We start from the raw sequence: 24,764 nt of genomic DNA, 5'->3' as shown, positions 1-24,764 counted from the left end.
ATCCAAGGTCTGGCCTGCTCCCCCCTCCCCAGGGTTCTGCCAGGGAGCCTGGAATCAGTCTGTACGTCGAGGGGTGCTCACAAGCGTTTTCTTCCTTTCTTGTCTCGGAGACTTTTTCTTGAGACCGACAGATACACACACACAAACACATACACACAAACACACCTCCATGAGTTTAGATTCCCATAGAAGGCACAAAGAGAAGCTGTCTCCTGGCGTGGACCCCCATGCTGGACCCGGTGCAGAGAGAGGGACTGCCTTCAGGGGCAGTACACGGGCTCGGCTGGGAGCCCAGAAGCCCTTTCTCGGGTTCCAAGACAGTGAATGGAAATCCTGAAAACAACCCGAGACTCACCTTCCCAGCAACCTAGGCAGCCAAGGGCTAACTAGATGAAACTGTATTCATTTATTCCTCTGGGACAATAATGTGACATTTTCTGCACCCAGGAGGTTGAAGGGCCATCCTTATTATACTGTGTAATTTTAAAGTTTATTCCCAGCCGCTCTGCCAGGTGGGCAACGTAGTTCCCATTTCTCAGGTGAGGAAAGCCAGATACAGTGAGGTCAAATAACCTGCCCGAGGGGCAGAGTCGTGACTTGAACAAGAGCAGTCCCAACCCCCTCACACCGAAGCCCATATTCTAACTTATTTCCCAAACTTCTTGGGCATAAGCATTGGACAAATCTGGGGAAATGCTCACCTGGCTTCCTGAACATCCATGCCTTCCCAGACTGCCCGACCACCTCCCCCATGGCGACCCGGGACAAATGATGCCAATAGGCTTAGCGTCCCGCCTGGGATGTTCATTTTATATAACTGGATGCTTTGAGTTACTCACTCTGACAAATGTCGCAGCTTTGTTTGCCTTTCCTCACCTGCTTTTTGTGCACATCCCCTCACATGGTGCCTGTCTGAAACCTGCTCACCAGTGCCCCTTCCTTTGGGGAAGCCAGGCTCATTGCCCTAGAAACATACCCCGGGGTATGTGACCATGTGAGTTTTCCCTTGTGACGAAACATGAAGCAGGAGTCATTCAGTGTTTTTTAAATCCAGGTCTCTATTTTTCCTGTGTAAATATGAATGTAGGCAAAATTAATAGTTAAGGCTTTTAAAATACGTGCATTTTGGTAACACGTTGCTAGTTACATTGTGCTGAGGATAAGAGCTTAGATCACATCTTTCTCTGATAGTTCTTTGAAATTTCTTTTAAAAAGTTAAAATGGTCAAATGATCCATAGTAGAAACCAGAACAGACCCATCTAAATCCAAAATGCATACTTGAAAAGGCAGCAGCTTCTGTATGAACTACTTTAGGGCCAGTTATGTAGCATGTGGATTATAACTTAGACCGCAGAGACTTCAAGGTTTCCCAAGGACACGGGGCATCTTGTCTGAGAAGAAAAGAGGACAGGAAGAAAGAGGAAGAGGAGGAAGAGAAGAGAAGGGAGGAAGGAAGGACGGAAGAAGGGGAAACGAGTTCAGAGAGAGGAGCAGGAAAACCTGCATATATGGCTTCTCTGCATCAGGAGACTGACTTGTCTTTGGGTAATTTACAATGTGTATGAAGCAGAGGATGGACCATTAAGGTAGTAATTCACAGTCATAGAACCCAAATCTATAGATACCTTCTAAAATCTTAATGTAATATTATATACTGGATTAAACAAAAAGAGCCAGGTCGACACTCTGCACATTTTTGTCTAAGAGCTTTGCCTCAGGATATAATTCCAAGGGAGAGTGAGGCTTCCTGTTCCAGGGTGCAGGGACAGTCTGCAAAGACATGGCCTAAGGGTCTTGCCTCTTGAAAGTCCTAGTGGTCAGCTTGTTTGCCTTAGGACCCCATTCCGACCTCCAACCTGGGAAACTTTCCCCTCAACACGACTCTCCCCTTCAGGCCAGAACAGGCTGCCCCAGGGCCCTAACTCAGGGACTGGGACAGAGGCTGTCTTTGAAGCCTGTTGGGGAGTTAGGAGATGTCCCTTTCCCTAATGGAGATGCTCTTTGCCGTGAAACAGATTCTGGTTTCACAGGAGTTGATGGCAGGGCACCTGGATTTGCTTCTCAGACTTGAAATGGCCTCAGCTGGGATGACCTGGCTTCATTCTTTGTGCCTGTCACAGCATCAAAGAGCGCACGAGGAGATACCCAAGACAGAAATATGCCCAAGCTGTCTCGTGTATCCAATGTGAGTTACCACGTGTACTCTCAGCTTCTGTTACCTCTCCCTCATCCAGAAGTGGTGGAGTGAGGGGCAGGAGGGGCGGGTAAGGAAATAATCTCCCACTTACAAAAAATGAAGTTCAGGAGTCTAAATATTCTCCATGGATTTAAAAAAAAAAAAAACTTCTGTGCTCACATTTTTATACTCTTGGCCTGGAGACATCTCATACTTCACAAAATCCTGCCTCACGAAGCGTTTCTTGTGGAGCTCACAGCAACCTGTCACTTAACTGGGACAGACAAAAAGAGTCCCATTATCTAGATGAGGAAAATCAGGGCTCTCTCCCAAGGCCACGCAGCTCACAGAGGGTAGGGAAAGCTGGAATTCAATCCTGGCCGGGCCCTGTGCCGTGCAGCCTCGCACCGACCGTGACCGGGGGAGGCAGGAGACGGACACCTGTGTCTTCACTGCTGACTGGCCTCCGTTTGCAGAGCATCCCTGTCAGGCGGGAGGCCCGTCTTCACCTGGTTTTCCAACTGGCTGAGCCGCTGTTTCACCTTCATCTGGGTGGCGTTGTACTCGGCCAGGAGCCGCGCGAACCTGGTCTGCAGGGCGTCCAGGGAGGCCTCGAGGTGCACCACCTTCTCCTCGATGTCCTTGGGGTCTGCCCCAGCCTTGGCCAGCTCTTCGTCAATCAGGTTGTCCTTCATGAGGATCTGCCGCCCCTTCTCCTCCAGTGCCTTCTTGGCCTCGGGGTACTCGGTGAGTGCCTCCATCAGGTCGTCCTTGGAGAGGCAGAACAGGTCCGAGTAGCCGATGCTCCTGATGTTGGCCGTCCGGCGGTTCCCTGACTTGCTCCCCTTGATGTTCAGGATGCTGATCTCCCCAAAGTAGCTCCCGTCGCTGAGGACCACGAACTGGGTGATGCCGTCCTCGGCCACCACAGCCAGCTTGCCCTCCTTGATGATGTACATCTCCCTCCCAATGTCCCCCTTCTTGCAGATGTAGTCCCCAGGGCTGAACACCGCCGGACGCAGCTTCAGCACCAGCTCCACCAGCAGCCCCGCCTCGCAGTCCTGGAAGATTCGGACCTTCCTCAGGGTGTCCAGGTGCACATTGATGGCGATCTCGGCCTTCAGCTTGTCGGGGAGGCTCTTGAGCACCTCCTTCTCATCCACTGTCTTCTTATTGGCCCACAGGTAGTCGAACCAGCGGATGACCCGTGTCTCCAAGTCCTTGGTCACCTTGCGGAACTGCATATACTGCTTGATGGAGTCGATCTTGGCCTGGAACTCAGCCCGTGAAGCGTTCATGTTTGAGATCATGGAGCCCACGTTGCCCACGATGGTGGCAAAAATCAGGACTCCCACCAGGAAGTCGATGACCACGAAGAGATACTCCTCGTCTTTTACGGGGGGTGGGGTCTCCCCGATGGTGGTCAGGGTCAAGGTGGACCAGTAGAGACTGTAAATGTATTTTCTGGAGAGGCGCCCGTACTCTGGGTTTGAGATGTTCGGGTAGACCCAGGAGTCGGTCCCGAAACCAATGAGCTTGGAAATGGCAAAGTAGACGCAGGCGTTCCAGTGGATGATGATGAGGATGTACAAGACCAGGTTCCCAATCCTGAACACGTTGGGGTAGTTGGTCCTTGTCTCTGTGCGGTCAAAGAATTCGAAGAGCCGGGGCAACTTCAGTAGGCGGTTGAACCTCAGTTCTGGGTAGTTCATGCCCAGCTTGAAATAAGCCAGGTCTGTGGGGACCAGGGACAACATGTCCAGCTTGAAGTGCAAGGTCTTCGTGTAGTGCTTCCACAGCCGGTTGGTGTCCGTGACCATCAGGCCTTGCTCCAGGAAGCCTGAGGAAGAAGACCGATCACGTGGGCATCAAAGAGGCTGCCTGTGTATGATCATGGCCCACAGAAAGATATTTTACCTTGTGACTGCACAAGATGTGGTATTATATATATATAATGGAAAAAATTTCCAAAAACCATACTCACTGTTATTACAGGAAACGTGCTCTGGTATTTTCTATCAGATCATCCAATCTATCTTATTCAATTAAAAATACAGATCAGTTAGGTAAATTTGAATGTGAATTGGGTATTTGATAGTAGTGAAGAAAGATTGTTAAATTTTAAGAGATAAATGGAAGTTATATTTTTAAAAATGGGTCCTTATTAAAGCTACATGCTAACATGGTTACTGTCTGAGATTCACTTTAAAAAACCTCCGTCCAAGAACAGAGTGTGGGAGGATAAATGAACCAAAATTAGCAAAGTGTTGATAATAGTTGGAGCTGGATGAGGGTACATGGGGATTCATAATAGTGCTCTCTCAGTTTTGTATATGTTTGAAAATAACAACAAAAACTTTAAAAACACTGGTCATGGCCTCGTAAAATGACTTTGCCAGTTACTAATGGGGCATGACCTGTCTTTTTAAAACCTTGCCCATGGGACTTCCCTGGTGGTTAAGACTTCACCTTCCAATGCAGGCAATGTGGGTTCCACCCCTGGTCGGGGAGTTAGGACCCCACAGGCCGGTCACTCAGCGCTTCTGGACCCTGGTTTCTCAAGCAGTGAGATGGAGACAATCCCGCCTGCGCTTCTGGTCTCCTGCAGCAGTTCTCACAAGAAAACAAGACGTGCTTGGAATGCTTTGTGTATTATAAAGCTGCCCAAGGTTGTGCTGTGATCTGGTGGTGTTTGTATCCACAACCACGGCACAGTTTTTAGTTTCAAAACCTTGGAAGTGACGAGCAGGGCCTCTGCCAGCTTATGTGATGTCTTTGTGCAAATCAGAAAGAGGATCCTCAAGGATGCACAGCTTGGAGACTGAGGCATGGGTGCGGCTTTAGGCCTGGCTCACGGCTAGACGTGGTCTTGTTACTGACTGGGGTCCTTGGGCTCTTTAACCAACAGAAACTGGTGAGACACCAGACCAGGAATCCGAGCCAGGCTTTACTGGGACGCGCAGCAGCAGCCCTAGGCCGTGAAACGAGTAACAGGTGTCCTTGCTCGCTCCCTGCGGGTGGGCTGCTTTCTTAAGTGGGGTGGGGGTGGGGGTGGATCTGTGGGTTGGGCTGGAGGTATGGCTTAGGTGGTCTGCATATGGGGATAGTTATTTTTCATTCCTTATAGATCCTTTGTATTCTGTTGCTGCACAAGCGCTCTGGCAGAGGGTCCCAGGTCACAGGCTGTCTTAATCTGAAGGAAGTCACACCCTCCTAGGCCCTGTTTCAGATTTTGGTTTTCTGTACATTACACCTACTCTAAAAGCCATGGGTAACATGCCCTGGCTCTTCAGACTGTCCAAAAAGAGGGACCCCAAGGGCTACTGTTCTGGATCTCCCTGAACCTGCCCACAGGCCCCAGGCCCCCCCACTGCTGCATGCTGTGGGATCTACGACCCTGGGCCCTGGCCCACTCACCTGTCCGGGCTCGGACCAGCACATCCAGGCCATAGAGGATGTCTGCCGAGTAGTCCAGGACCAGCCAAAGCATCAGGTGCTCGGACTGAAGCTCATCGAAACAGGCCCTAAAAAAGTGCAAGAAGGGCAGTGTGGGGGAGGGCCGGGGTGGTCAGCAGCGCTGCGCTACAAACTGGGGCTCAGTTCATCCCAACAGCCCGGCCTGCTGGGCTGTACCCCAGCACCTCACCCCGGCCTCGATGAGGGACCCGGGCTCCTAGAAGCTTTTCTGCCTCGAGGTCACAGAGCTCCTAAGAAGAGCTGAGACTGACCCCAAAGAGTGGGCCCTGTTGCCTCTTGACAGTAAGTGATATGATGGCCCCTTCCCCACACTGGAGGGAGGGCAGTTTTTCCAGGCCTCAGTGGTAGAGTCAGATGAAGGGGCTGAGAACTTGCCCTTTCTGGGGCCAAATGCCAACAAAGATACTACAACTTCTAGAGATTAACAATGGAACAAGTCACATCTGCCCCCCACAAAACAGGAGCTCACCATGCACCCCAAACGGCTCAGAAAGCCCAAAGCCCCGCTCTGGTGTCTGCCCCCAGTGGGGGAGGCTGGTCCAGACTGGGATTGACATATACACACTATTATATATAAAATAACTAATAAGACAACTAATAAGGACCTATAGTATAGCTCAGGCAACTCTCTATATGACTTACATAGGAAAAGAAACTAAAAATCAGTAGATACATGTATGTATATAACAGGCTCACTTTGCTGAACACCTGAAACTAATACAACATTATAAATATACTATATGCCAATAAGAATTAATAGAAAACAAAAAAGAAAGCCCAAAGCCCATAGCCAGCGGAGAACACTGCCTGTTACCTACACCCCCGCCCTGCAGGTCAGCGCAGGAGTGACCCGGCCCTCCCACTTCCCCTCAGGAGAGCAATATCTCGCTCTTGCAGCTTCCTCCTGCGACTCAATTAGGAAGGCTCCAGGGTGCCAGGACCTTTGCTTTGATCTCAAACACAGGTCCCCACCGGTGCTCCCTCTGTTAGCCCTTCCTTATGGACAGAGCCCTGGAGGAGGGCATGGCCACCCACTCCAGTAATCTTTCGTGGAGAATTCCACGGACAGATGAGTCTGGTGGACCACAGTCCGTGGGGTCGCAGGGAGCTGGACACTGAGCGACTGTGGGCAGAGAAGCTGAGGCACATGCAGCCGGAGGGTAGCGCCCGGGGACGCAGAGCTCTGTCCCGAGCTGCCCCGCCCCGCTACCTGCACACGAGCAGACACCAGTTGTAGAAGACAGGCGCGGCGATGGCGGTCAGCCAGTGGTAGTACATGTTGCTGGAGGGATCCACCACAATGCCGTCCTTCTTCTTCCTGGAAACGCCCACACAAACAGCACAGTGTGTTGGAAGTCTGGAAGCTCTGGCGGGGTTTAGAGACCCGGTCCAGCTTACAGACCCCAGGGCAGCTGTGGGCTGCAGCAGAAGAGATGACTTCCCAGATAGGGTGCTGTCAATCTCAGCGGGGGTCATGTGGGTGTCCCTGTAGAGGGCCTTCTCTGCCAGCCCCAGGAAGCCACGGTAACTCTAAAACCATGGTGATGACATTCCCATGTGCCCTGTGGTATCATCCAGGCTCTCCAGGGTGCCAGGGAGCAAGGTGGAGCACCGTGATGTTGGAACCACTTCAGGGAAGCTTTGGGAAAATGCAGCTTCCCAGGCCCGCCCAGACCCCCTCCAGGGCTGGGGTCTGGAAATGTGCATTTGACCATCGCCCCAGGCAGTTCTGAGGCAGCTCCTCTCTGGACTGACCTTGGGATCCCGGGGCTCCCCTTCAGGAAGGTGCTCTGTCCACCTCACTAACTGCATTTGTGCAGATGTTCTAAAGCCTCACTTCCGAGCACTGGGGTCCTGCCTCCCACCGAAAACCACCAGCCTGGGAATCACTGCAGTTACGTCAGCCCAAGACTGAGAGGAAGAAATAGCTTAGGGTGCTTTCTGCTTTCAATTTCAGGATTTTCGGAGGGTTAGAATTTACAGGTGGTACTGGAGATCTTTCCTTTGGGTCCACCTGCCTCCTCCTCGACGCCAACTCCCCACCATGCCCACTGGGCCTGCGGAGCCGCTCCTGCGCCCCAGAGGACACCCTGGGTTGCCTTTCTGCTTTCACCTCAACTGAGCAAATGCAAGATCAGTTTCTCACTGACAGGGCTGTGGGCGTTCCCAACCACCAACACTCATCATCACTGGGTTCGAACTACAGTTTGTGGACATGGTATTTTCTAGTGCCCGGGAGAGAGGCTCCACACACCCCAAGCATGAAGATGACGCCTGATGGGCAAACAGAACGCCCCGGGAGAGGGCAGGCTCCCAGGGAAGCCCCCAACTGCTCACCTGGGGCTGCAGATCACCCCGCCTACCTACAAGCCCCACTCTGAGGTCCCCGACTTTCCCTGCAGAAGGAGACCCTCACATGAGCTCAGCAGGCCTGATCCCTGCCTGAGACCAAGTCCTTTTCCATAGCCCTAAGCAGCCCCCTCTCCAGGGCTGACCCCAAGGCCCCACGGGTCAGCCTCTCCCTCTTCCCCGGAGAGGGACCAGGCGTGCTGTGACCCCAGAACTTCCCCTCTTTGGGGGCAGTTTCTCTTAGTACTTACTCCTCTTTCTTGGGATTTTCCTTTTTCTCTTCCTTTTTCTCTTTCTCCTCCTTGTTTGCCTTCTCACTGGATGACACAGGGTGACACTTAGCAATTTTCGTATACCACGGGGAGCGGGCAGGCCACAGTGACCAAAGGAAGGGGTGTGGTGCAGGAAACTCATCTTTCCAGCACACTGGGGTGAAGCGAGGTTGCTCATTTCAATAATAACAATAATAATGTCAGGAAGCTGGTGCGCAGAGAGCTCAGGTAACTTGCCCAAGGTCACAAAGCTCTCAGGTAGCTGAGCTGGGGTACAAATGCTCTTAAACATATTGCATGTATGTGGTGCTAGCGGTAAAGAAACTGCCTGCCAATGCAGGATTTATAAGAGACGTGGGTTTGATCCCTGGTTCAGGAAGATCTCCTGGGGAAGGAAAAGGCAATTCACGCCAATATTCTTGCCTGGGGAATCAGAGAGCCAGTCCATGGGGTCACAAAGAGTCAGACATGACTGAAGCGACTTAGCATGTCTGTATGTATGTACGTATGTATGTATCTACTTATCTACCCATCTATATTCTCAATACATAGACCTGGAGAAAACTTGGAGGTATATTTGCTGATATGTGAAGAGGGGTTTCTCTGATAATGGGGTTCGATTATTAACGTAGAGTATACTTTTGTGGGTGTGTGCTCATGGGTGCTTTTCTGTTTCCCAAGTTTTTGACAATGAGCATATTAATAAGTTGAGTAGAAGCAAAAAGTTATAATTGGTAAATGAGAAGCGCAAGGACAGTCACCCCATCCTCTGGTCTCTTGAATCCACTGGTCTTTCAGCAGCTGAAGGCTTAATGCCAAGACACCAGCAGAGGGCGCTGCCCACAAGCTCATGGGGCACACAGCCCTGCTGGGAGTTTAATTACACCAGGCTCTGCCACCCTTGTTCAGGATTCGCGGCCTGGGTTACAAGCTTTGGCCTTTCCTCTGGCTGCCAAAATGCTGAGGCCTAGGGAAGACCCGGTGCCATCCAGCTGTGTCCCAGAATGCACCCAGCACTGACCCAGGGGACCTGCACAGAGCTACTAATAGATGGTGGCTTTGAGAACAATTTGATCAGGAGAAAGAAATTTTCAGAACCCATGGACTAAGCGAAAATGCCATAAATGTGGTGGAAGAGTGGGGGAAGGTGCCCATAAGAATTGCTTCTGCATCTTTGTACCCAGGTGGCCCCATTTGGGAACAGTTCTCAGTTTTGTCCTTTGGTCCTTGGACCCATGGTATGAGCCCATCTGAAAAGATTTATCAGTGCCTGATGCAGTCAACAGCATCCGTCCCCATCCTTGCCCACATCCTAGACCCAGGTCAGAGAAGCCTGGAGACCCACCCACAGGACCTCCGCCCAGTCGGGTGTCCTGAGTCTTTACTCAACTGCAGGACTTTCAAGGGTGTTTGATGTCAGGTTTGCCTTGACATCAAGCACATTTCGAAACAGCTATCATTTTGCAGATTAAGTCATTTCGTTTTTCTGACATTTGGGTCTCTGGATTTGATGTCCCACTTTATGTAAACAAAATGCAACTGAGGGCGAGGAATGGATTAGGAGTTTGAGATTAGGTCAACTCTTCGTGACCCCATAGACTGCAGCCCACCAGGCTCCTCCATCCATGGGAATTCTCCAGGCAAGGATGCTGAAGTGGGTTGCCATTCCCTTCTCCAGGGGATCTTCCCGACCCAGGGACTGAACCTGGATTTCTTGCATTGTAGGCATTACTACTGTCTGAGCCACCTGGGAAGCCCTTCTCTTTTTCACTTCAGGGAAGAAATGGATTAAGAGTTTGGGATTAACAGATGCAAACTATAATATATATAGCATGGATAAAGAACAAGGTTCTACTGCATAGAACAGGAACCTATACTCAATATCCTGTGATAAACCACAACGGAAAGGAGTCTGAAAAAGAATATATAAATATATAAAACTGAATCACTTTGCTGTATACCAGAATTAAAACAACATTGTAAACTTATTTCAATTAAAAAAATAAATTTAAAAGACAACAACAACAACAAAAAAACCCCCAGTGCAACTAATGTTCACGGAGGGAAACAGAAACAAAAATTCTATCAGAACAAAGGGAAATAACAAGAAAAAGCCTTGGCATAGCTCTCTGTCAACTGGAGGTCAAGAAATTGGCATTTCTTGCTGATATGGTCCTCCTAGGCTCCAACTGAGACCTCCCCCCCCTTTCCCTACCTATCCCCGGGGTGTTCCATAAAGGAGGGTTGGAGAACGGGGCACACAAGCACATGTGTTCACACATGTAAACAGTCACGCACATACACACTCCCAAAAGCCCAAAGGTTTTTGGATGGCATTGCCAGAATCACTCATCAAACTTCTCTGCCAGCTCAGCATCAGGTGATAGGAAGCAATTGCAGTGGGCCAGTGTTTCAAGAGGTTGTTCTCTGGAAATATTTAAATTTCCTCTTTCCACTGATTAAATCCTGATCATGTCTTCCAAAGAGGCCCAAATTAGCCTTAAGACAAGAGCATTCCCCTGGCACACAGGAGCTTGAGGACGTAGAATGAAAAGCACATTCTTATCATGAAGGAGAAGATCCACTGCTCAGTAAATGGACCCCAGCTTTGCACCTTCAGATACATAGCAACAGAGGGTGCTGGCACTGAAAATGTTTACCCATCCAGCTCCTTCTCTTTATGAATAGAACAATGCAAGACACACAGAGAAAAGAGGACCTGCCCAAGGAAGTCACACAGAATAGGTCCCTCCCCACGTGTGTCCACGGGGATGGGCTTCCAGTGCCAGGAGCAGGGTTCTAGCACGGTCTGGCGGGTGTGGCAGAAGCAGCGGGACTAAGGAGGGAGACACGGCTGGGTGTCTGCAGGAGGTGGGGAGGGGAAGCGGCAGAGGTACTCACTCCTTCTCTGAGTTGTTGCAGGTGTTGGTGTTGTTCCTGGCCAGGGGCCAGTCACTGCGGGGAGGCAAAGAGAATCTGAACTCGGCCCACTTGCCGGGGACCCCTTGCCCTCAGTCAGTTATTCTGGGACTCCCATCCCCTGTCTCCTGGGCCTTTCCGCGCAGTTTGAACACAGGGAGTTGTTACTGTTGGGGACAAACTTTGTGGGTGTGACCAGTTTGTGCTGGTGAACGCCTTGGAGTAGAGCAGAGGATGAACACGTGGGTAATGTGAGGATTCTGAATAAATGAGGGGTACCTCTTTGAGTCCCATCCAGCACCCTGGCCTCAATTCCTCTGACGTTTCAGACGTGCCAGGCAGTTCACCAGACGCTATGGAGGGCACAGAGACGGCCCAGCATGGTGCCTGCCTAGGATGCTTCTGGGTGAACAGGCTGAGTGCCGTGGACCAAGGTGGACAGAGTTAGCGGCAGGGACGAGGTTCTCACAGGGCCCCTCCCTCAGACGCCCCATCACAGGCGTTGCTTCCCATTCTTAGGGCAAAGAATAGACAGGGCAGAGCTACCCCAGGGCTCAGCCCATCCTCCCCAGCCTGGTCCCCAGCATTCGCCCTAAAACTTCAGGGCCCACTACCCGGATCTATGTGAGAATCTTGTAGAAGGTGGTTTGCACCCAGCGATGTTTATTTGAAGCTGGACTGGGCAGTGCTTGATGATGTTCTTTAGGAAAAGGCGTGATCCTCATGAGCTCAACTGCCAGTTCACATGTGTGACAGCTGGTTTAAGAAAGCCAGCCTGAATCACAGGGCTGGGGGGAGGCTTGCCTATCTGTGGTCACTGCAGACCAGTCGCAGGACAGGAGGTCTGGGGGCCAAAGCCAGTGGCTGAGACACTCCAGACTGACTCTCAAAGCACCTCTCCTCTGATGTCGAACATCTAGTCAAATACCTTTTTGGTACTTCTGCATGCCCTGCCCATGCCTCCCTCCTTCCATTCAGAATGTGGCTCTAATCGCTTTTTTCAGGATTAATTTAGATCATCTGAAAATCCCCTGAGGAATCAAAACTGTGCTATTACAAAGGAAAGTTTCAGTTTCTGGGGTGCAGTGGTATGTGATTGCCACACCCCTGTGCCCATAATCTCACTGGGCCAAACCCGTAGGAGAACTAAGACCCATTTCTGCATACATTTTGCTTTGCTAATGGGATTTGGCCTTGAAAATTCAAGGTCTTCTTCCACCAGGAAGCCTCCCTGATTACTCTGCTCCCATCCTGCACCATCGCATTCACCTGCTCACCCTGAACCTTCCAGTGAGTTAACCATGCATTGGTGGCAAGTTGGGGCCTGGCCCCGATGGGGTCCTAGGTCAACCCTCCACTTATCTGGTCACACAGGGAAATGGACAGTCTAGAGTTCGGCTCCATGAATCTCAAGTTGCAGAGAAGACAGCTTGATCAGTTAAGCCAAGGAAGTCTTTGCTTGCCCAAAAGGAACTGAAGCAGTTTGTGGACTTGCTAACAGACCTCCTGCCCTCCCTACCCCTTCTCTGCTTCCTGCACCCCACCCCCGCCACACACCACCGCTGCCCTACCCCGCCTCCCCGCGTTCCCCTCTTCCTGAGCCTCCATCCCTCCTGTCCCTCTGGCCCAGCAGTGACCGGCACGTGCGCCTTGTGGTCCTAGAGCTCCCTCACAGGGATGCTCAGCTCTGGGAACCTGGAATGGCCCTGCGCATGTCCCGTGCTCAGGCCCTCCACAGCACCCTTCTCACAGCCCAGGAGACCAAGGGTTTGTTGTCCAAACTCGTGTGAAACAGCAGCCCAAAAATGCTGCTCCACTGGACCTCTGCCTCTCAGCCAGCAACTCTCATGCCTTTTCAGCAGGGAAGACTAACGCAGGCCTCCTAATGTCACTAGCAAGACATTTCTTTGAACTCTCATATTTTATCTTAAGCAAGCTTGTACATCTTGCACATTTCACAATGTAATGCATAACCTATAATAAAAATATCCCTCCCCCTCCCAAATCTGGAAATAAAACTGAAGCTCCGAGAAGATCCATCCTGTTTTCCCTAAAGCTTCAGAGCCTTCACTCCCCAGGGGCTTTCTCTGCCTGTTTGAGGTGCCACATCTGAGCCCTTCTGTTCCTTTGATGCAAAAAGAGCATTTTCTCAGTCAAATTACATAGGGACTGTCGGTTCTGCAACAACCATGCTTCTTTTTCACCCTTCTTTTTATGTCTTTTAACTCTTGGCATGACCTAGAGAATTCAGAATAAAGATCTTGTTCAAGCCCCCCTTCCCCTTAAAGCAGGTTCTGAGCAAGTGTCCTCCTGTTTGTGAGGCTGAGAGGAGGTCTGCTTCCCCCGAAGGCTCACCTCTCCTGCTGCCATGGGGTCCTAAAGAGACCTTCTGCTGTTGAGCGACAACTGATTCAACCCGTGGTGGCTCAGCGGTCTCCCACTGACCAGAAGCTGGGTGCTTCTCAAGAGCACTAGAGGGGAGGCGGAGGGGAGACAGCAGCTCTGTGTGGGGAGGGGCAGCAGGGCATATCAGTCTAGCCCCTGCAAATTTCTCTGCATGCCTGCACCCCACAGCACCAGCCACAGCTCCCCGCTGGGTAGGGGGCCAGGCAAGGTGCGCAGAGCCCTTGTTCTGCAGACCCTTCTCCTAATGAAAAGCAAACACTCTCCCCTTCCCCCCTAGACCCACCTATTGTCCCCTCATTGTTCCCAACCTAACCTGGGGTTGGAAGGTTCCCCTTGAAAGTTCTAACCAACCTTCAGATCTTTCTTCCCAGAAGAATGCACCTATACCCATCCATAAAATTGTGGGTACCACATAGGTACTCCCCGAGGCTGGTGGTACAAAAGCCTCAGTTTTCTAGCAAGACAGGTCACAGTGCAGTGTAGGATGAGGGTCCTTTGATGGAGAGATTGGTGAGGCCAACGTCCTGGAGGTGTGATTCTGAAAGCACCATCACCGGGGGGAGCTGGGGGCTCTGGGGAGGACAGGATCAGAGCTCAGTTGAGTCTGGGGCCTCAGGTTAAAAGGTTTCATCTCCTGCAGGGCTTCTTGAAGTCTGACGGAGACGCTTAGAGCATGCAGTGTACCCCAGAACAGACCCTTTCTTGGGGAATACCTGGGCACCGATGTTCCAGGCCATATGCTGGGTGAATCCACACTGGACCAAACGAGCAGCAAGTGCTTCCAGTCCCATCTGGTACAGGTGGCCCCGTCTCCCTTACCTTCTCCCTCTGTCTGGAGGCTCCTGGCTGCCCACGTTGAACTGGACATGGCTTTCTCGGCTGGACACCTCTTTGAGCTCGGCTCCGCGGAAATGCTCCAGGAAGGAGTTGGGCCTCTGGTCTTCCTGGTGTAAGTGCCTGGGGGTCCAGGCACGGAGCAAGATGATGAGGCGTGACAACCTGGAAGGACAGATGGGCAACCAGGGCGGAGTGGAAGGACGCGGAAGCCCCCTCCCAGAGGGTGAGGGCAGGGGAAGTGATCCCGGCAGGCGGCAGGCTCAGGTTTGACCCCACCCCCGCCCCCGTTCCCCAGAACTGCTTCTTCCTCCCTCCTCTGCCACCTGGGATGGAGCTTCCTCCAGAAGGGACACTATTTTCATTTTGGCTTTGTCACTTTAACGCCTAGACTCCATCAAAGGCATGATCCTTCCAGTGGGGCCTTAGCAAGTTTTTTGGCTCATTTTTCCTTTTGCCCCATGTAGAGCTCTTTGTTATGACTGGTAAGTAGAGGAACAGTAAAAAATACAATTTCCAAATAGGAATAAAATTCAGAACAAGTTTAATGGAGCAAGCACCCAGATACAACCTAGGTTCTTTCCCCAACCCTTGTCCTATGAATTGCTTTTCATACAAACTCTTATTTTCTCTCCTGGCCTGTGGAGAAGTCCCTTTGCAATGTGCACTGACCTCTGTCTTGGAGCAGACCCGGTCCAGGCCTCAAGCACCTGAACCCAGGCCGCCCACATGCCTAGAGCTCATCTCAGCTCCAGCTTTCCTGTAAAACCTTCCCTAGCCCCACCTCCTGAGTCTCAGCAGTGGCGGGGGGCATTTGGAGGAGGTGCGGGGGTTGGGGGGAGTTTGGGCCGAGAGACTCAACTCTGTTTCTTGGTGTCTGGCTTCCCTGACTTGGCACCCACGGTACCCCAAATCTGCTCTGAGCAACCTGGTATGGGTCATGAATTGTCACACACCTTGATCCCCATCACACACTTGTGACCATGGCCTAAAAATAGATGCAGCAAAGGAATATCCCACAAACAGAACAGAGAGGCTTATAGCTGCTGCTGCAGATGAATGTCAAGATGCCTGCCCAGCCCAACCTCTCTGCTCTGACACTCCGCCCACTCAGGTCTTCCCTCTGTTGAGGGGTGGAACAGAGGCCATGCTCCCTGGAGCTCCAGCTTTGGCCGACAGGCTCAGGGATGGGCAACGGATGACTGACCCACAGAGACTTAGTCACTCAAGCCTCTGAACTAAAAACCACTTCAAGATGGGGTTGGGTGTTACAACTCAGGATCGTATGGCGTTTTCAGCCTGTACCCACTGAGGTGAGGGCAGAGAAAGCCAGAAGTGGAAGAGGCAGGCAGCACACGGATCATGAAATGCTGCTAGAGAAATGAGACAGGGAAGGCGGCTGCCTCCCCAGGGCCCCTCATCAGCCCCACTGTCTCCATTTCCACGAGGTGGCCTGGATCTTAGGTTATACTAGCCTTGCTCTAGCCTTCCCCTTTCCATTTGAACTGGTTGAAGGTGTTCCCTTCCTTATAATCAACAGGCCTCAAGAGAGCATTTTATTAGTAAGATGAAAAAAAACCACTGCAAATCACTTAAGTGCCCAGCTACAAGGAGCTAGTGAAATAAATAATCCTCCACCATGAAAAACATGAAGAATAACTAGATAAATTAATTTTTTTGAAGTACTTTTAAGCAGAAACTGTAGAATACACTACTGTATGAAACTCTGGCTTTGGATGAAAAAAAAAAAACAACTCAGTGGAAGGAAATCATGAGCCCAACATTTGCTGACTGTCCAGTGTGGGCTCTGCTGCAGCCCTCATGTTACTAGATGCATCTTCAGACTAGATTTGAAAGGTGAAATGACGTCCTCCAGGTGGTACAGCTATTGAAGCTGGAGAACAGATGTCATCAGAATGGAGACAGAGCTCAGAGCCGAGTTAATCTTTCAAATGCTTTTGCAAGGATGTGAGCTATGAAGTCTAGGCACTTAGGACTGAGGACCTGCCAGGGGCTATTTCAGACAGAGCCGCCATTGCCATCTGCCTGCCACTGTGGTCCACCCTATAGCCTCCCCTGGCTGGCTAGTCTCTTTTCTGAATTCTTTTCTGAAACTTCTCTGGTTGGTGTCCTTTTTTTTTTTTTTTCTGAATTCTTTCAGAATTGAACAAGTACCTCGATATCACTTTTTATGAGAGCAATTTCAGATAAAGGCAGTTTTTCTTAGATTTTTCTGAGCTCAGAACACCTGACCCAAGAGGAAATTACTCCCTGATAGATTTCTGACTCTGCCTCTCCTGCCCCTTTCTTCTCCAAATCTGCAACCCCACCCTCATGCACCATTTCCTCCTAAGACTTATCCTCTTTCTGCCTCTGTCTCCCCTTTCCCAAGCTGAGGGCCAAGACCGGTCAGTTACCTGGTGGGACCCTGGCTGGTGAAGGAGCTTTGCCTGGATTCAGCCAGTCCTCTAGTCTCCATGGCAATGCCTTCCTGCAGTTCTGATGATGTCTCCTCGCATGGCAAGTGGGTCCTAGGAAATCAAATATGCAGCAAGCGAAATTGATTTCCAGCTCATCCACCTCTTGGACATGATGAGGACTGAGATGGCCAGATGCTCTGCTTAAAGAGGAACGCTGCTGTCAGAGATCCTCACCCCAGGGCTCTACACGTCAGTTTACGCTCCAGCAAATTCTGACTTTTAGGATAATGTGACCTTTCCTTTATGGCAAGGAGGCCACTGCCCATAGCTTAGGTGAAAGGGGCAAGCCAGCAGTAAATGGTCCTTATTAGAGCACTGAGGGCAGGGCTTTGGGGTGGGGGAGGTACCATGCCTGCCTCTGGAGCCAGAGCAGTTGTTTCCACATGAGGATTCCAGAACAAGGATTTTCATTCACACACATCTCTGCATGCTGAAACCCTATCTTCTAAAGCCAGATCAAGGGCTGCCTCCTTCAAGAGGTCTTCCCTTGCCCTCTGTCCCTGTGTGTATGTGCTGCAGGAAACCACTGGTTAAGAGGAGGGTCCTGAAATATTGAATGAATTGGCTTCATATTTGTATAGTGCTTTCAATGAAAGTCCACTTCTGCTGTGCCCTTCTGCCAAGGTAGGGGGGGAGGACCTTCCCTTATGCAATTCAGGGCAAAAAGTCTGAGCATCAGCAGAGTCTGGTGTTTGTTGAATTTCCTGGAATAAGATCTCTCTGTTGGGGCCTGTTTTCCTTTCTTTCCCTTTAAAACTTCCTGGGGCTGAAGTCTGATCAGCCTGATTAAAAGCCATCCAGGCAGTGGCCTCTAAGGATTTGCACTTCATCCTTCGAGTCTTAAAGAGCCCAAGCAAGACAAATTAATTCAATCACATGACCTATTCCAACCTAATCAGCCTTCTTAACAAGGTGGCAGCACGGTTGAAGAAGTAAGCAAGAATTACTGTCAGGGTACAGGCTCTGGGTCTCCCCACTGAGTGATCAGAAGTCAGAATCCCACAACCCAGCCGCCAAGCTGCTGCCTCTTCCTTTCTGCAACAGCCCTGCTGTCTCCAGCACAGGGGGAGCTCACTACCACACCGTGGCTCCTCCAGGCAGTCTCTGCTCAGCCCTGACAGCCAGCAGGTTCTTCTCTCCCTCAGCTTCCCCATATTGAGGATGCATTTTTTCTTTTTTTTTGCTGAAAACACACAGGGTGATACATAAAGTATCTGCCATTTATTGACTGCTTACTGTACGTCAGCCACATGCATTTTATCACTAAATCATATAACAACGTTATAAGAGATGAAACTGAGGTTCAGGGAGATTAAATAACTTTCCCAAGGTCACATAGCCAAATGGCAAAACTGAGATTTGAATGCCATTCCATCCCATTTCAAAGCCTGCTGTCACCCTCTCATGAATCTGCCTTCTGTATTTTCTAATTAAAGCAAAAGTTGAATAGGACATGGCTGAGGCAGATGGTGACTGAAGCTATGAAATTAAAAGATGCTTGCTCCTTGGAGGAAAAGCTATGACCAACCTAGACAGCATATTAAAAAGCAGAGACATTACTTTGCCAACAAAGGTCCATCTAGTCAAAGCTAGGGTTTTTCCAGTAGTCATGTATGGATGTGAGAGTTGGACTATAAAGAAAGTTGAGCACCGAAGAGCTGATGCTTTCAAAATGTGGTGTTGGAGAAGACTCTTCAGAGTCCCTTAGACTGCAAGGAGATCAAACCAGTCCATCCTAAAGGAAATCAGTCCTGAATATTCATTGGAAGGACTGATGCTGAAGCTGAAACTCCAATACTTTCTCGACTTGATGTGAAAAATTGACTCATTGGAAAAGACCGTGACGCTGGGAAAGATTGAAGTCAGGAGAAGGGGACGACAGAGGATGAGATGGTTGAATGGCATCACCGACTTGATGCACATGAGTTTAAGCAAGCTCCAGGAGTTGGTGATGGACAGGGAGGCCTGGCGTGTTGCAGTCCATGGGGTTGCAAAGAGTTGGACACGACTGAGGACTGAGCTGGACTGAGGATGGAGTTCTGTAGCATGCCACTAGAGACGTGACTCTGACTCCCCTAGCTGCACTATGTGGGCATGTTTTTGTTATTGCCAAAGCACCTAATCGAATTCTCTCTCTAAACTCATAAGAGACTACTCACACCTCAACCTTATACATATAAGAGACCCTGTCAGGACTTCCCCTGACAGTGGATAAGAATCCATCTGCCAATACAGGGCACATGGGTTCAGTCCGTGGTCCAGGAAGATTCCACATGCTGCAGAGCAACTAAGCCCATGTGCCACAGCTGCCGAGGCTGAGTGCTGCAACTAGTTAAGCCCGTGCACCTAGAGCAACAGCAATGAGAAGCCTGGGCACCGCAACAAAGAGTAGCCCCACTTGCTGCAACTAGAGAAAGCCTGCATGCCAAAATGAAGATCCAGTGCAATCAAAAATAAAATAAATATTAATTAATTTAAAGAGAGAGACCCTATCAGAGGCCCTGCTACAATTAGGAAGCTACAATTCCTTTGCCCTTCTAATATTGTGTACCACAAAGCTGGGAATGCATGTTCCAAGGCACCGGGTCAGTTGCAGGAGGAGGAGGCAGGGAGACAAGTGAATCCATCTCTCTGATCCCTGGTTCCGAGCAGCTGGCACGCCTGGGGGTGGGGAGCTGGAGGTGGGGGCAGCAACGGACAGCTGGGCTGGAGCTCTGCACAGCCTGTGTGCCTGGAGGTCTGGAGGTGGTCCCCAGGAAGAAGGTGTTCTGTCCCCACCAGCTCCTCAGGGAGTTCCAGGCACCAGGCAGTCAGCCCAGCATTTCTGCCTAGTCTGGTTTCTGCTAACTGTGCAGGAGCACATCCTGAGAGCAGATTTACTTGCATCCGCAGCAAAGCACTCCACGCCCATGACATCAGAGCTTGTGGGTGAGTGAGAGGGGCAGAACTCACCCCAGATTTCAAAGCAGGCCTGCAGCTGACAGCAGTGAGAGCCACTGCATGTGGCCTGGACCCATGACATCCCCTGGAAGGGGCCGCAGCAGAATGGGGGACCCGGAGGCCTGGGTTTGAGTCCCTACCCCAACACCTATTAGCTAGGTGTACTGGGGGCTTGTCACTTACCCTCCTGAGTTTAATTTTCTTGGTCTTCAAAAAGGAAACAAAGGAAAAATTGATTCCATAATGACTTGTTCAAACACCCAAGTCCCAAAAGGCACATTTAGTTGTGAGGAACAGGAAGGGTCTTATATGATGTAAATTCAAGGGACCCAAGGGGCCTTTTTTTCTGGATGCATCTCCCTAATTGTTTCTTGATGCCCGAAGTTCTACCCTGATATCTTTCTTCTAGCTCCAGAATCTCTACCCTTTTTAAACGCTTGGGGGATATCTAAATAATAGCAAATCCAATGAGTTACTCCTCAGAGAAACTGATTTCACAAGGTAGACAGAAGGGGAGATGGGGTAGGAGGAGAGGAAACAAATGTCTGAGGTGACATGTTGAGTACCCAAGGACACACAGCTACTGCTGAAAGGGAGACCCTTCTGGCAATCACTGCTAGATCAGAGATTCAGAACCTCGAAAGGAAATACAGAGGGTGGAGACTGGGAGCCAGGCCCCGCCCTGCCAGGAGCTAGCTGAGGACTTGACAGGCCTCAGGCTCTATAGAACGAGCAGATCAGGCCAGGACAACCTGACTAGTTCTCGGTGGTGATGCTACCTCCACAGGAAGAAGCCCTCTGAAGTTGGTAATTAGCAAGAACAAGGACAACTGGTGAAACACAAGAAACTGACTGTTTTGAAAGACAAGGCCATTTTCAATGTGTAAAGCTCATCTTCTGTGTTTATTTATACAGAGGAATTCATGTCCATGAGGTGAGGATTTTTTGTCACTGGAGGAAGCAGAGGTTCTCATCAGAATGGAAACCGGTAATTAACTTTGTGCTCTGTGGATCTGGTGTCTTCCTCTAGTGACTTGGGGGACATGCGAGTGAACAGAAGTGACCTTTAGAACAAGGGTGGAGAGTAGGGCACATTATTTTTCTTCTCCTCCCAAGCCCCGGGGAACTAGAGGGACGGGCAGGCGCTGCCCCAGCCGCATGTGACCAGGGAACTGAGGTCACTGCATTTTTGCCTTCAGTCCTGGGGAAGCAGGTGGCAAATGGTTTTCTTTTGTGATAATTGCTTTGGGCTCTGCTCAAGAGGCAGCAAGAAGAAGTCTCCTCTTCTGTAGGACACGACCCCCTCTGCCCAACAGCTCATCTAAAATAGCGACACCAGGAGATTGCTCTGGGGGTTGAGGTGTCCCTTGTGCTAGCTGTGATTCTCTGCGGCAGGTTCTGAAGTCTTTATTGCATTATCTGCAAAAACATGCCAGAGAGCTCTTAAATAATTGAGTCAATGAAACAGATCTAAATAGAAAGAGCAAAATGCAAGATATTTTTATTTCTGGTCTTTTCAAGGTATAAATTTATTTTTTTGTTGTTTTTGTTCAAAGGAAACACGTTGATCCTTCCTTATGGCTCTTCACAAACAAAATGATTGCAGTGATTTAAAAGAGAAATGAAAACTGGTCTCTAATTTGGTGAAAGAGCTGGTAAGAGAGATGTCTCATGGGACAGGAAGATGATATCTTCCCTCTTTGGGGGGCCCTCAGCAAAGGGCCAAGCAACACACAGGTTCCCAGCACAGCTGAGTGACATCACTGAGGATGAAGAATGATTCATATTCAAGGACACACAGTTGTAATTATTTCTCCAAAGGCTTTCTAAAAGGATTGGAATTTCAAGGCAAAGATCTATGATTCGGTCAGATTCCATTTCCTCCCTCAAAATAGTGATTCAAAACTTTAAAAAATTTTTGTGACTGTATTAAAGTCCTTTGCTCAAATATATCTTACAGGGAAAACTGGTCTGTCCATAGACAGATGTTAGGCTGCCCTGAGAAGCAGGGGAGGGGCCTGGACGTAGCTTTCTGGCCCAAGGCTGTACCATCCCCAGCGTGAACTCCTATTCTCAATCCTCAGTGATGCTAAGGAACCATTCTGGAAACTTCTGTTAACCCACTCCTGCTTCTGCGAGATAATGCTTCTCATGAAGGAAGCTTTTTTCCTCTCTCTGTTTGAGATCTCGCTAGTGTTTCCATGGGATTCTATACTAATCTGTCAACAAGCTCTTATCACGTGTGCTGCTGGGCATGCATGGCCCCCAGGGGGGCTCAGTGAGACTCGGCTGGTGGTCAGGCTGAGACAGCCTGATGTGGACACAGGCAGGAAACCGCCCGTCCAGGTGTCAGGGCGGCTGGGGCTACCGGAGGTCAGAGGGGTCAGAGAAGGCTTCAGCCTGGGACACAGAGAAGGCCCATGGAGGTGAGCATCTCCAAGACCAGCAGGGAGCAGTGATAAGTGCTTACTGCATGGCAGGGGCTGTGCCATGAGCTTTCCTCTGTTTTAACCTCACTACTGCTCTCTGAGGGCAGAACTAGCGTATTTTGCAGATGAGGAAACTGAGGCTTGGAGCTGTTGGTCAGCTTTTCGGAGCCAGTTTTCAAACCTGGCAGTGTGACCTTGAGCCTGTGCTGTTGGTCACCACACTGGCCTGGGGATGCAGAGCAGGGGAGGGAAGGGCATGGCATCACCCGGGGGAGAAGGCAGAGAGGACTGACCAAGGGCAGCATTTCAGAGCCCCTGCTGTGTGGTGGACCCATTCTCTGAGTGTGAGTGGGCCCAACCCGAGCTCACAGAGAGGCTCTGGGAAACCACAGGCTCTTCAACAGCCTTCAAACCAGGCAGGGCTTGCTAGTTGAGGCAGAGCCGGGATGAGTCGGGCAGAGCTGGCCCGTGTGGTGGTGGTGTGGGCCGAGCAGGCATTCTGGGCAGGAGCCCCAGCCCACCTGCTGGGCCTGCCTTCTCTTGACTCTCCCACTGGGAGAAGCCAGACAGACCCCAGGGAGCCTGGATCCCAGAGATGCCCTGGCTATGTCCTGCCTGAGGCAAAAGGGAGCAATGGGGAGAAGTTCCATGCTGCTTCACATGCTCCTGATCCTGACAGCCTCTGTCCTTCTCCCTGGGGCCCAAGATCCTAGGAGCCTCATGTCTGCAGGGAGGCTGACTTTCTTGCTGTGTGCCATGCTTGGACCTATTTGTTTGTTTGTTTGTTTAGTTGCAGCATGTGGGATCTACTTCCCTGACCAGGGATGGAACTCAGGCTCCCTGCATTGGGAGCGTGGAGTCTCAGCCACTGGACCACCAGGGAAGTCCCCATTGGGCCTTTTTACCCTTTTATTGCAACTCTCTTTGAAGCAACCGTCTTTGAAGCCCCTCTTCAGCCCCTTCTTCAGGGGGTTTTATTAGCTCTGATGTGGGAAAGAAACTATTAATACATACCAAAGTTTTAATAGCAGATAACTGTCCTAACAGTGTTCTTTTTCACTTTAAATAAGGGCAATGCCTTAAGCTAAAGGAAGGAGCCCTCAGTTGTGGAACACAGATATTGACTGTCAGCCAGTTAGCAGGGAGAGATTTGAGCAGGGTGAGAATTTCTGATGCCCCTGAGTCATATAAAATTTCCTGGGTCTCAGCACCAACTTGCAAGTGTAGTGGGGAGTAAACATCTGTTGTCATGCTTTGAGATTTTCCTTCCTTTGCCTGAATCCCAGAAACTGGGGATCCAAAGACTGCATGAGTTTGCAGTGACAGGGAAACTATTGTCCATCACTCATAAGCAGAGTTTGCTAAGGACCTGGGACAAAGAACCTGGACACAAAAAAATGAAATGTGCATCTGAGAGAGGAAGAGACATATACGGGTGAGTGAGGAGAAATGATAGAGGAGGGCCAGGGCCAGGGATGCAAGGACTGAGGGACTGTCATTGCATTTTTGGGCCTTAGATAATGTGCAATTTTCATGGGTGGGAGAAGTTTTCACTGCTATATCCATGGGACAAAAATAACATTAATATTGAAAATAAAGTTTCTTCTGGTTTAACTCAATCAACTCCTTGACAATTTAAGAAGCATCGAAAAAGTGTAAGTCCATCTGTACCAAATAGATACTCCCATTTCCTAATGCTGCTCCATTTCACAGTTGAAGAATCTGAGGCATAGAGGGTTTAGTGCATTTTCCCAGGTCTCCCAGTAAGTTAGAAACAGGGCTTGAAGTAGAGGCCTCAGATTTCCAGGTGACTGCCTACGTTGGACATCATCAATGGTGCTGATGGCTTTGCTGGCAGGCCTGGCCCCTTCCCCCAAGCCCATGAGCATGACTGAGTCCTGACCCTCCCCGGGAAATGAGGGGCAGGGCACTGGATTTGTGCTCCACCCCAGTGCCCAGGATAGTGACTGGTGCCTGATAGACAATTGATGTCCACAAGGGATGGTGTGGCATTGTGGGGGTGTTTTTATAGGAGTGTTGAATCTGCTGCATTTTAATCTTTATTTTCATGCCTTCCAAAAGTTACATAATTTTTGGAGCATTTTCCCACATCTCTAAAATGAGAATAAAAACTACTTCAGTGTGGGTTGGGAGGAGTCATGCAGTTAGAAGGAGTGCTGTGAACAGCCTCCGCCCTCCAACCTGTCCTGCCCACAGGCTAAGACATTCTTTCTCCCCACAGCTATGGGAACAACCTGTTCCAGGCGTGAAGTTAAAGCCCATCCTACCTGCTGAGACCGGTCTCAATGAAATCCAGATCTCTGTCCGTGGTCCTGACCGAGGAGTGTGTTCTGGTGGGGTGGGAGTATTGGGTGCTAATCTTGGCCATCTTCTTGCTGTGTCACATTCCGCCCCAAGGTGGCTGCTGAAACATGAACATGAACCAGATACGTTGTCAGGACGAGGAAGTAACTGAACACC

The 24,764-nt window shown here is 50.2% G+C and overlaps 1 protein-coding gene across 6 annotated transcripts in view; it reads right to left on the bottom strand.

Moving 5' to 3' along the window:
* Window positions 1-2,219: 2,219 nt before the first annotated feature.
* CNGA3 (cyclic nucleotide gated channel subunit alpha 3) overlaps window positions 2,220-24,764 on the bottom strand; it is a 37,601-nt gene continuing 15,056 nt past the window's right edge. For 2 of the 6 annotated variants that reach the window (XM_043467864.1, XM_043467865.1), the window contains 8 exons: window positions 24,572-24,708; window positions 16,852-16,965; window positions 14,420-14,599; window positions 11,177-11,230; window positions 8,255-8,320; window positions 6,865-6,972; window positions 5,595-5,701; window positions 2,220-4,017 (listed from right to left, as the gene is read on the bottom strand). In XM_043467864.1, the coding sequence (XP_043323799.1) occupies window positions 2,627-4,017; window positions 5,595-5,701; window positions 6,865-6,972; window positions 8,255-8,320; window positions 11,177-11,230; window positions 14,420-14,599; window positions 16,852-16,965; window positions 24,572-24,672 (2,121 nt within the window). In that variant the 5' untranslated portion in view covers window positions 24,673-24,708 and the 3' untranslated portion in view covers window positions 2,220-2,626. The remainder of the gene's footprint in view (window positions 4,018-5,594; window positions 5,702-6,864; window positions 6,973-8,254; window positions 8,321-11,176; window positions 11,231-14,419; window positions 14,600-16,851; window positions 16,966-24,571; window positions 24,709-24,764) is intronic. The other 4 variants (XM_043467866.1, XM_043467868.1, XM_043467867.1 and 1 more) reach the window with 4 other exon arrangements.

The sequence above is a fragment of the Cervus canadensis genome, chromosome 5 (genome assembly GCF_019320065.1).
Source record: "Cervus canadensis isolate Bull #8, Minnesota chromosome 5, ASM1932006v1, whole genome shotgun sequence".
Classification (NCBI taxonomy): Eukaryota; Metazoa; Chordata; class Mammalia; order Artiodactyla; family Cervidae; genus Cervus; species Cervus canadensis.
The sequence above is the reverse complement of the archived record's forward strand: the minus strand, read 5'-3'. Positions and strand labels throughout refer to the sequence as shown.